Source organism: Vanacampus margaritifer, chromosome 5, assembly GCF_051991255.1.
Source record: "Vanacampus margaritifer isolate UIUO_Vmar chromosome 5, RoL_Vmar_1.0, whole genome shotgun sequence".
NCBI lineage: Eukaryota > Metazoa > Chordata > Actinopteri > Syngnathiformes > Syngnathidae > Vanacampus > Vanacampus margaritifer.
The window spans coordinates 11,129,970-11,142,700 of NC_135436.1; the positions used below are offsets into that span (position 1 = coordinate 11,129,970).

The following is a 12,731-nucleotide window of genomic DNA, read 5'->3' on the forward strand; positions in this document are numbered from 1 at the left end:
TGTCACCTTTGTCGTTATCATTGTGTAAAAATGTAGCTCTAGATCAGTTATCATATCAAACAACAGATATAACGGACTATCTACCTCAGCAGAATATTTAATTGCTATCATTGAAAGATAACTGCTAGACTACGGCAGTATTTTATTTCTTCTTTTTTTTGTCTCTATAAATATACAATTATGCACCTAATGTTAAATTCTGAAAATAAATGATTGCCTCCTGTTTGTGGGTGCATGAAGTCTGAACCTCTACAAAAATGCATTTAGTCCACAGATACCCTGCTAACATTTCTATAATCATGTGCCAATGTGCTCATATTGCATTCCTTCAGCCAAGTAGAACAATTTCTGCGGCCAGGTCACTGAGAGGGAGTGCGAATTAAAATGTTCACCTGGCTGAAGTACATGAAAATCTCATGCACACACAAAGTCAAAAGGAGAATAGAGGTACATGCAATCAGAGTTCTGTAGTGAAGTCGAGTGTTCACAGAGCTGACCTGACCTTTATATCGCAATGTACTTATACTGACTCAAGGCAATTATCGGGTGGAATCTGTCCTTTGGTACACATGTGCACACAAGCAATGTCTATAAAAAGGTTTGGCGCAGATAATACTTTCTCTGCGTTGACAACCACCTCAAGAAGTAAGCACTACCTCCACATACACACTCAACATGCCTGCAGACTACAATGGGCGGTGGGAGATGGTGAGCAATGAAAACTTTGAGGAGGTCATGAAAGCCCTTGGTAAGTTGCCCTTCAATTGCCTTTTCTTATTTCCTCAATGTGAGAATGGCAAAGAAGAAGCTGTTCACAATAAAAATGAATAGTAAATGGATTTAAACAAAAAACAACAACACAAACAACAAATGATGGAGGATGAAGTAGTAGTGATGAGTAATATATATATATATATATATTTTAATATGTACTTTATATGGGTGCAGTCATAGTTTGATACGCACTGCTAAAATAACAGATTTGCTCAAATTACCTTTATGTGTTATTGCAAATTAATGCTATTAATGTATGTGAAGAGTTAATACACTGATCATGTTCATGATTTCTATAATAATAATTAAAGAGGCAGTGTTTATGATTCAGTGCAATCTAGTGGTGACGTATTTCATTCATATTAAAAACCCACTTTTCATTTCAATAGTATGCAAAAAAAAAAATTCTATCACATCAATGTACACTATTTTTTAAATATAATCATAGGTCTAATCTAATCTAATCTAATCTAATCACTAATTAAATTTAGTGCTGGCAAAGTTAAAGCATTAACTAATTAATTAATCACAAAAAAATATCGCATTAATCATGTATTAACGCAGATTAATCACATCAAAGGCGATTCTAGGATCAGAGGTTTAAGGGTGCTATAAAGACATTTAGGGGTGCTTGGGTACTACAACGGGGGCTTGTGATAGGTAGCTTGTCGTGGTTTGGGGTTACTTCCAGCTCCAAAAATTGCATGGGAAGTCAGTGAGTAAACTAATCTAAGTAATCTAAGTAATCTAATAAAAGTTATACAAAATAGAAAAGGATTTAAGATATAAACATATTCTAACACAAATTTCTTAAGAAAGGTACTCTTTTTAATACAACAGCTCCTCAACATACGCATTGACAGTATGCATGTTTTTGAAGCACCGTAGCGTGTGTGCTTCAAAATCGTTTCATTCTATTAGTTCACCACTAGATGGCACTAAATTATAAACACTGTCTATGTTCATCAATCTCTGCTAGTTTTTACATTTTCAAATGGCCGCTTCTCCAAGATTTCTAGAAATTCACAGTGTCCCATTACTGGTGAACAATTTTTTAGAACAGGCACATGAGCGACTCACGCGATTCTTGGGGACTACCAGGTGCCCATGGGCACAATTTGGGTGACATCTGTCTCACATAAATATCTTGGCCACTAGCAAAAGTTTTTATGAACTGTACAGTATAAAATATTACTTTGCATGCTTGCCTGCTTATCAAACAAGAAAAGGTTAATGTTATTATATGCTAAGGCACAGTTCTCTTTCAGTGATGCCAATGAAAAATGGCAAGTTTTTGAAACTGTGAATTTCCAAGTTCTTGACTCAACTTGGGATGTTTCCAGTAATTTGCCCCAAAAATGTCCAACCCATTTCAACTCTATGTATCTATATGAGCACAACCCAATGGGAAAATAAAGCTTCGTGAAGCACTTGCAATATTTTCGGTCTCCTCTAGATGGTGGTCTTGGTTTAAATATAAAGGCTAGTGCAATGGAAATTTATGAAATTTCCATGGGATCTTTAAACCAGGGTGCCATCTAGAGGAGTCAAAAAATATCACAAATGCTTCAAGAAGCTTCATTTCGCCATCACTAGTAAATAGTTTAGCAAAAGAGTTGGATACAGTACTTGAATATTGACACACCAGAAAATTTTAAGCATAAAAGCACAAGTTGGAATCACAGTAAGTGTGTGTTCACTACACACATTGATGTATTAAAGGTGTATCCCGAAAAGAGGACAACATACTGATATTCAATCTTGCTTAATTCTTGCATGCAGACATCGACTTTGCCACCAGAAAGATCGCCATCCATCTGCACCAGACTAAAGTCATCGTCCAGAACGGAGACAAGTTTGAAACAAAGACGCTGAGCACCTTCAGAAACTATGAGGTCAACTTTACCGTAGGGGTGGAGTTTGAGGAGCAGACGAAGGCTCTTGACAACCGAAAAGTCATGGTAAGCACGGTGGTCTGAATTTGAAACTTGAAATGTCCCTGTTAATGCTTTTATAAGGAAACTTGTGAACACATGCTCACAATTGATCTGAGTAACCGTGGTTTACATTAATGAATGCTTCTATTTGTTCTTAATGCAACATCACAGACGCTGGTCACCTGGGACGGGGACAAGCTGGTGTGTGTACAAAAGGGGGAAAAAGAAAACCGTGGTTGGAAGCACTGGATCGAAGGAGATCTGCTACATCTGGTACGAAAGGAGAAATGTCCTAATCAAGAAATTTAGAGAGGGGGGGGGGGGGGTAACATGTAATTATAGACAATTTCATGATCCTGACAACTCAGAATCAAAAAGATTAAGCACGGTTTGTCAACAATTCACTTGATGAAATCTTTCCTAACACACACACAGTCTGCGAGTCAATTCACACCAGCTGCAGGAATAAAACAGTTTGTGAACTTTTTTTTGGGGGGGGGGGGTAGCTAACTACATAGTATGACATGAGTCGGACATTTACGACAAAAAACATGACAAAAAAAACACGATTTAAACACAAAACGTACTTACCCGTGGTAGAAGAGCCATGGTAGGAGTCACATAAATATTGTCCAAAAGCATATCGATGTGACAACAGGCAAGTGTATTTATTGTTTACAAATAGGGCTCTATATACATGGTTGTTATCGCATCAACTCAACTCTCCAGCGTGAACCCCCGTGATCTTGTGGTCTGGCGGGTGCAAATTTCCGGACACGGACAGCTCACGCAACACACGCGGTGTGAATTGCGGTCCGTGCAGCGGCCGTATGGAAAACGCACCGCGTCTTTGTGAATTGGGCGTTAGATGACACTGACTGGGGCAATAACAATAAAGATGCTGTGTTTTCAGAAGATGAAGATCTGACAGCCAGGTTATGTAAAAGAAAAGATTTGCTGCAATACATGATATTGTTGGTCTAAAGGTGTGTCTCCTTTCCTATAGGAGCTCCATGTGCTGGACAAAGTCTGCCACCAAGTATTTAAGAAGGCCCAGTAAGATGAGCTCAAGTCTCAAGTTATTTGTATAATGTATAAAAGTAATAAACTGATATTACAGTCAACTGTATTATTTATTTTATTGTAGCTAGGCTAATACCTGTTTGGGTGGATATGCCACACATAGTAATTCACATATGTGGGTTTAAAAGTTTAGTCAGAGAGAAACAAATCAACCAAGCTGGCTCAATGGTTACATCATTGACTTAAGGCAGCCAAGTGATTAGTATACAGAGGTGTAAGGTCCAAATGGTCAATGTTTACTAGAGTTCAGATTACAATGAGCCGATAATATTGACTGCCTCTAGGCTATTTGTGGACATGAGTATGTGAGTGTAAGCAATTCTGGTGCAGTAAATTCATCAAAAAGTTGATTTTCACTTTTGCATAGCTATATTCCACTTAGCAGGAAGTACAAAGATTTTTTTTTTATGACAATGACTTTAATTTAGTTCAGTTATGTACACAATGTGGTTAGGACACAAACTCGAAAAACAAATGGCGTGTATTGTGTCTCCATAAATGGTTAATTTAAGAAGCACGTTACTCTAGTCTAGTGACAGAACAGCCTTCAAATGAGAGGTAACGTAGCCTGTCCTTGAGCTTGTGGTTATCTTTCTCTGTCGCTTTGCAGAATTCCAAATGGGAACGGGTCGATCAGACAGCAGCGCTGTTAGACTCAGTCTGTTCATATGCCTGCAAGGCCAACTCGATGTAGCCAGACCTCTGGGATTCCTTCTGGGCATAGATCTGGTGAGAGGGGAGTGTGTGTATTTAGTTACTACATTCATGTGCATACAAACACAAACAAAATTGTTGGTACCAGGGTAATAATACTTTAAAGGGACAGTGTGTAAACGTTGACCACTAGATGTCGCTATATGATAGAACGCAGCCAAATCGTGTGCATTTCAAAGCACGCACACTACGGCAACTCAACGGAGACCACACGTCGCTAGCCTACCACCAATTCTTATTTTGCGTGAGCGAACGAGCATATTGGTGAGCGACAGTGACTTTGCAGCTGGTGTAAACCCCGGCGAGTGACGCCGAAAGACAAGAGCAAGCCATATTTAGTAGGAGCAGCTAACAAGAGTGGCTAGCAAGAGAAGCTAATAAAAAAAAAGAGAAAGCTAATAAAAGCTTGCGAGGGCAGAAGGTGACAAGTGGCAGGAGCCCGAATCACAGGACTCAGCAACAACCACCTGCAGGACCCAGCTGTGGAAGGTAAGCAGGTCTGACCCGGGATTACACCGCATGTGTGCGCGTTGCGTCTCCGCTGCGTCTTGACTGCGTGCTCTGGACACGTCAATTTTATGGACAAAACTCACCGGCTGCGCACAGCTGCGGTCCGTCGCAAACAACTTCTCGCCGTGTCTCATGTGATCGCGCGCGATCATGTGGCATTTAAAACAACGATAAACACACTTTTTTCCGTGCTCAACACAGAAGCAGAAATAGAGGTGGACTGGAACCTTTGATTTCACCTTTTGAAACCTTGGTTGTCCTTATAAAAAGGATGTGCCGTGTCATATATTATTTTGTGACTTCCACCTCCAATATAAACCTCTCCTCGTCCATGTTCACTGGTGTTTAAACCGTGAATAAGCACCTGGCCAGTTGTCTCCAGCCCTGGCTATGCCCATTATGACGTTTACTGACATGATTGCAAAATAGAATCTGGCGAGTGTTTTATTCTGAAAAGTAACCGGAAATTTTATTTTGAAACTGCGTCTGTCTTCCTGTCCCGCTTGATGTGTTTGGTGCTAGTTTGCCATTTGACGGATGCCGACGGATGCGTCGTCCGGCAAAAATAGAAAATAGGTCTATCCATGCGGCGGCCTCCGGCATGACGCAGCTACTCCGCAGCGCACACGCAGCCGGTGTAATTTGAACAAGATGATAGAATAGAAACGAATCAGCTGCGCCGACGGAGCGGAGCCGGTGTAATCCCGGGGTGACACTAGCTAAAAGCCCCACCAGTGCTTACTACATTTGCAAAATTGTTCTTCAGGTATCCGTAGCAGGAAGATGGCGATGAAACGTGGCTGGCATGTAAGGACTGTCGTCACCTAGTATGTAATATAATTAGTGATTACTAGACCTACAATTATATAAAAAAAATTACGTTGATGTGATAGAACATATTATTCATATTACTTTAATCAATAGTGGGTTTATAAAAGAAATTAATTATTGTTCGCCATTAACTCTTTTACTGCCAAAAACGTTAAATGACGTTTAGTAAAAACCTACGGAGGAGCGCCAAAAACGTTAAAAGACGTTCACCAAGTTTTTTTTGGGGGGGGGCAACGGGTGGAGGAAAGCCTTGGCCAGCTGTGCTGAAAGTATCAAGCAGATCTAGTTAGTATAATGCCTATTTTTGGCCCCTAGATGGCAGCGATGACTCTCTTTGGACAAGATTGGGTAGGCATCAGTAGAAGACGTGAGGCGGAGCTAGAGTGTTGAGGGGACAATGGCTGAGGAAGCCATAATGGCGACCGGTTGCAAGCAGCTCACGCTTGAGCATTTTTTTCAAAGACGAAAAGCATCGACCAATGCTAAAGAGCACATTGATGACGACGATGATGATGATGGTGGCTCCGAGGTTGACGCCGAAGTTGGAAGCGTTGACGCGGCGGCTATGATCACGTCATAAAGCCTCACCGGCTAGCGATGCTAACGCCGGAAAAAGCGGAGCACAACCGAGCATGCTCAGGCCGACGTTCAATCGGACGATGAAGAGTACCCCGAGTCCAATGCATATTCATCGGAGGAGTGGGTACAGTCTGATCACAGAGAAGACACTGGTTATGGACTACGATGCCACCATGAATGGACCGGTTAAGATGGATCAACCACCCGGTATAGGAACTGAAGGACATGAGGAAGCCAGACGTAACACCACCGTAACGTCACCGTATCATGATCCTGAGAGTAGACTTGATGGCAACATGGCCAAACACACACTGGCGTATATAATTGCTATTCCCCAGGAAAAAAAGCCAGCAAAAAAGTGGAGCGTCTGCACGCTAAGGGGCCATCGCAGTGAAACTACTCTGTTGTGCAAATCCTGCTCCCTCTCCTTGCACGCAGGGGAGTGTTACCAAAAGAAAAACTGTATTTGAAACATCCACACAATTGTAAATAGTACCACGGTTGCACACATTTGTAAATAGTTTGCCAAATTGTTTTCTCAAATTGTTACACTGTTGATTGTAAATAAAGGTATTTTGCTATCAAAAAACACTTTTTCATTGTTGGTGGTAGTGTTTTACAGAAGTAAAGCACTGTTTAGGTGTTTGTGGCATCATTCATGGAAAAAAAAAAGGTCTCAAATTCACTAGAGTGCATGAAATAATATCGTTTCACAAAAAGCTTGATTTCTCCGTTTTTTGTTTTAAAACAGAGCATTTGGGTGAAACTGAATAAGGTAGAAACAAACTTTTTTTTCTGATGAAAGATGAGAGTCCAATCTTTCATTTGGTAGTATGTGTGTTTCCATAGTCCAAACACAAAATTTTCTGTGGACCTCGAAAGATCAGTCAAAATGCTTAAATCGGCTGGCACTGACGGCATCCCTTTTCTGAAAACGTCTGGCAGTTTAATAAAGCTTACTTACTAAAAATCTTCATTGGTTATTTTTTAATTTGTTTTCAGTTAGTTTTCATTAGTTTTTAGAGCAGGTTTGATAGTTTGTATACATTTTATTTTTTTCGAAAATGCTTTGTTTTAGTTCAGTTTTTATTTGTTTTAGTTTTTTTTATTTTAAATGTGGAGTGTTTTTTTGACTGCAAGATATACATCACTGTTTGACCGTCTTTCTTTTGCATAAACATTCAGCAATACCAAAATAAATGCATCTACAATGAACCCCTAAAGCTCATGTGTAATATTAATTGCCAAAGATGAAAACATGACATTTTCGCTATTTACATTTAATTTTAGTTTTAACGCAAGACGGAGTTTCATTTTTTTTATTTTGCTAATGAAAATTTTAATTCAATTTTTGTTTTATCATTAATTTTTGTTAATGATATTCATAACAATTAACGTCACAATTAACTAATAAAATCAGGCATTGTTTTGTTTTTGGGATCAAACAGAATAATCTTAAAAAAGCAAATTAATGAAAATGGTCTGGACAAAAATGAACAGCGCAATTCTGGATCCGACTAGAACCCAGACATCACAAAAAAAAATTGTCATTTGGCCACTCACCCCGTAGATTGGGCGATTTTTAGCATAAGGGCTCCTCACAATGTGAACTGTGTGAGCCTGTATCCTGCTTTGAGGCTTTTCATTAAAAAAAGAGCGAGTCATTCAAGGAAGGTTGCTACAGCGAGAGCACAAGAGCGAGAATAAATATGCAAAAAATTGGGATACATCGAAAGGCGGGGCTTGTTCTCATTTGTTCTAAAGTAACCGGAGCAGTACAGTATTTTTACCAAATGCTTCTCTATTTCATCCACATGTGTATGAAATTATAAATAAGGTTAAGTATTGTAAAACAATATGTGTACAGTACTGTATTTCTATCGCTTGGCAGCGCGAGGTAGGTAACTGTGTCCCTTGCTAATAACCAGCAAAAAAAAAAGTTTGCCTGTGTGAATGCGTATGCCCACTATTCATGAACAAAGTAAAACACAAATAAAAAAAAATACTTGGAAATGAGTACAACATATGAACCTAACCTTGGCAGTGTTCTTACCTTGACAAGGTCAGTGTCTGTGGCCTGACAGCTGGACGCTTCCTGTGCTGACTCGCTGTGAGGGTAGACCAGATTGAAGAGAGACACCAGGCTAACTGCATCCTGCACCCTGAATCACACAAATGCATTTTGATTACTTTCCCAAATGCCGTAGTACATGACCTTTCATTCATTCTCTCTAAAAAACAAAACAGAGATGACAACCTATTAGCAATGGCATATTTTGAATAACTTTGTCATCAAATGAAAAAGGCATAGTTTGGTATGTAATTTAGAACCTAATGTAGTACAGGTTTATGAAATCGAAAAAAAATCTGTAGAAGAGCAACAGTCAACGAAATGATGGCAAATCAATATATACTATATAAGGAATTACTAAAACTATTTCAACATGCTTAAACTCACAATTCATTCTTCAGCATGTCCACAATTAGGCCATCAACCCTGCGAGCGTTGACCAGGTACCAGGCCATGCCACCAAAGTGCCGGGTAGAACGAAGAAGCTCATATTTCCCATGTTTTTCCAGATCCTCATAGGTGGCGGCATGCACCTAACAAATTTTTTTGACAAACACAAGTACTTAAATCTCAGCAACACTGCTTGACTTTAAAATGGTCTACACATTAAAACTCAGTTGGCAAAGCAGTAATCTTACCTTGATGTACTGTGATGAGTCAGGTTCAAATTGAACCAAACACAAGTCCAGCACATCCTCGTGTCGGTCCTGAGAGAACACCATCTAACAGAGAAGAGAGTATACAAGTAAAACAGAAACTAAAAGAAAGTGATTGCTGTGATTCTCACTACCATTAGGACAGTGTGTCTTAACCTTGTGGGAGGAACTGAACACCACCTGATTCATATGCACATTCACTTAACTTTTCTTTATTGGAAACTTTATTTCCTTCAAATTCAAGACATAGTTTTACTGGTGAACAAAATGAAATGGGAGAGTAACATTTTCATCCATCGTGGCTCTCTTCGCCTTGGATTCAGAAAGCGTGTTCTTGCATTACTCATCTCAATGTAGCTTAAGCAGGTGTTCCTTTAATTTTGATTGATAACTAATTGTGCTTTATTAAAATTCCTCAAATTGGCATTCCAAATCATGCAGTCATGAAGGACGCTGACCTCTATCACGCAACTCAACTCTATATTTATAGACCACATTAAAACAACCTCAAGGTGGAACCCAGGGGCAGCAGATACAATGAAAACAGCAGAGGCCCTAGAATTGAACTCTGTGGAACACCATACGTTCCGTTATAAATTTGAATTTATATTACACATACTCGTTCGACCACTTTGTTTTTTTGCTCCACATAGTTATAGTATGGAGGGATACAATAATAAAGAAATCACACAGCGTACCATAACAACAGCCACATGTCGAATACTTAACGCACCAAAATCCCTGCAGCACAGATAGTCCAATCAATGTAGCGTGAGCACCTGCAGCCAATGATGGCCAAGCAGGATGTATCATGACGAATCATATAAGTCAGATGTGTGTCTTGACCTCCACCAAACCCCTGAAACTGACTTAACAAACCTCTGGTGTTTGCTTGAACCCAGGTTAAGAACCACAGCCTTGGGAGAATAAAACGCATACAGCTGCTAACAGCCACAGCTGGATTTAAAACAAGGCTGAAAGGAAAAAGCAGCTACGGTGATATATTTCACTGAGCCATTTTTAACCTTTAGGTTCTCCTCACTGAAGAGCAGAGGTGCCGTGACTTTGCGTCCATCCTTTGGGAAGTACGCCTGAATGAGCCGGTCTCTTTCCTCCCAGGTGGCTTTTCTTAAGGTGCCATTGGTCTCTCTCACAACAATGAACCTTTCCTGAAGGGAAAACAAACACACAATTGTTTGACTAGACTTAGACTAAAACAAATAAGGGTACTCTATTAGATCGGTATTGTGGAACTTGAACATTTCTGTACATGGCTGAAATGCAATCACACTAATTTAGTAATACACTAACAATGCATATTTATTCAATAACACGCATTTCTGATATTTAAAGAGATTTCAGTGAAGATCTACACCAATATAGCCTGTGGCAATGTCTATCCGGTGTTCTTCATTATGTTTTTGCGTATCTAATGAAGGTGAATGAACTTACCCTATGGGGAATGCTGTAGGTGATGTCTGTGAAGACGTATTTGGCTGTATCCATGCCATCCAGAAACTTGTCCACAGACAGTACATCAGTAATGGGCTTCCTCTCAGGTAAAACAGGTGGCATTTCCAGCAGCTTTTTAGCCTTCTCAGAGGCCACGTTCACTGCCTGAAAGCACACAGCAGCTACCGAATACCAAATCGCAAGATTGCGAGAAAAGAAGGGTGGTGTAACTGAAGGCACCTGCTTCAACTGTTCATCGGTCATGAGTTTATACGTTGGCGGCTGCAGCTCCTTTTTAGTTGTTCGGAACACCTTTTGCAGGTCCAGGCCCGTTATCCTGGTGAGGATGTCCTGCACAACTGGATCTGTAAACTGGGGCTTCGCATTGTTTTGCACTAAGGAGAAAATATGCACTAATTATGCCTTAGACTCAAATTAAGCATTCATCTAGTTTCACTTTACTTATCTTAATTGACCGGAATTTAAGTTACAATTTGATTAACCATGTTGACCATCATAAATACAGAACTTTTCTCTGAATTGTATTTTTCTATCAAGCTGCAAAAAGATGTTCTACTGTAATATCCAGTTAATGACAGTGTATTCTTTCACAACAGAAAAAAATGCAGCGGATGTGGGTGGGGTAAACTGTAAACAGGATAGTTTGTAGAACGAATACAAATGTGGATGTTTTGTACTTGCGACACACCACAAGGTCAGCTTGATACATCGTTCGCGCTATCACACGTTATGATTCATAATGTTATATACATACCACTGTCTTGTTTATCACTGCAAAAGGTCCTGGTGCTGCATGTTACGAGCAAGTTTTTATTTCTCTGAACAGTTTGCAGCCAAGAGTAGCCTCGACGTAAGCACCGTGCCTTACCGAGCGCTGCCATTTTTTTTCTTCTTCGTTTATTTTTCTTCTTCTGCTACGCCGCGAAGACGTACATTATTACTGTCGTCACATTACTGCCACCTTCTGTTCGAGGAAGATACAGAAGTGACTCTCAAAAAAACAAACAAAAAAAAAAACTAAAAATGTATGATGTGGAAAAAATAGTTTTTCAATTGAAATATAAGTCCGTCCATGCCTCTGCAGAAAAATGTGAGTTTCTGCCAATAAGACTGAATAGACTGTTGAGGGATTTTTTTTTTGAAAAATAAAATTACACCACAAGTGGCTTTGCACAACATTCCAAGTGATAAAGCATTGTGGGATGTTGAATCATATCTAGGCCTACTAAAAGGCAAGTGTAACATATGTGCATTTATTGTAAAAGTGCCATCTGTTTTTTTTTCATGTTTATTTCTTGTTTTTTTTTGTTTTGTTTTGGTTTAGTGAAACACTTACCGGTATGACAAAAGCAGATAAAAACGCCTGACTCCAATGTGAAAAAATAATGTACAGAATTTCAGTTTCAGAATTAAACAAAAATAAACAGCTGCTTTGGAATGAACTGCCCCCCTCCAAAAAGTTATAACAAAGCAGGCTGTAAATGTCACACTTTATGTAAAATTCTGCACCAGAGAAAAAGACTTCCTGAAGAATATTTTACTTCTATCGTAGAAATAATGGCAAGAGTTTCTTCGGCTGCCTCGGGCTATAATAAGTCAAAAGTTTAAAATACGTTTTAGTGCATGATTTCTTTTGTAAGCGACCCCCCCCCCCCCCCCATGTGTTATATGCTTTCAGTAAATGACATTGAACTGCATGCAATTTCAATTAGAACAACAACATAACATGAAAAATAGGGCTGTAATAAAAACTACTGCAGTAGTGTACAGTATAGACAGTATTTAAAATAATTTATTAAAATATAAATTTAAATCAAACATAAAAAAATATAAATAAACTTTCTTAATTAAACTTTCTCAAAATCAGTTTCTTTGTTCTTGTTCTTTTTGGGGCTCCATGCAGAGTGGTCGCGTGGCCCTAAGCTTCGCTATTCCTTGGTAATTAAATAATTCCAGTAGACCCCATTCACTTAAAGACAGCCCTCATTATTTTCCTGTGTTATATGTGCATCTCACGTGGAATAAGAATAGACATCTAGTGACAGATAAACAACCAAACCTAAAACAATGAATTGAACTCCAAAAGTTTACTCTGTCCACAAG

At 39.3% G+C, this 12,731-nt stretch overlaps 2 protein-coding genes across 2 annotated transcripts; one reads left to right on the forward strand and one right to left on the reverse strand.

The window, feature by feature from the left end:
- Window positions 1-638: 638 nt before the first annotated feature.
- On the forward strand, window positions 639-3,811 carry LOC144052651 (retinol-binding protein 2-like). The gene is made up of 4 exons (XM_077566913.1): window positions 639-748; window positions 2,557-2,735; window positions 2,883-2,984; window positions 3,718-3,811. Exons 1-4 carry the CDS (start codon window positions 676-678, stop codon window positions 3,769-3,771), a joined length of 408 nt encoding a protein of 135 aa, XP_077423039.1. The 5' UTR covers window positions 639-675; the 3' UTR covers window positions 3,772-3,811.
- Window positions 3,407-11,543, reverse strand: mrps22 (mitochondrial ribosomal protein S22). The gene is made up of 8 exons (XM_077566912.1): window positions 11,383-11,543; window positions 10,848-11,002; window positions 10,608-10,772; window positions 10,181-10,324; window positions 9,138-9,221; window positions 8,887-9,032; window positions 8,482-8,590; window positions 3,407-4,520 (listed from the first exon to the last, which is right to left on the reverse strand). The coding sequence occupies exons 1-8, from the start codon at window positions 11,507-11,509 to the stop codon at window positions 4,428-4,430; spliced, it is 1,023 nt and encodes a 340-aa protein (XP_077423038.1). The 5' UTR covers window positions 11,510-11,543; the 3' UTR covers window positions 3,407-4,427.
- Window positions 11,544-12,731: the final 1,188 nt, after the last annotated feature.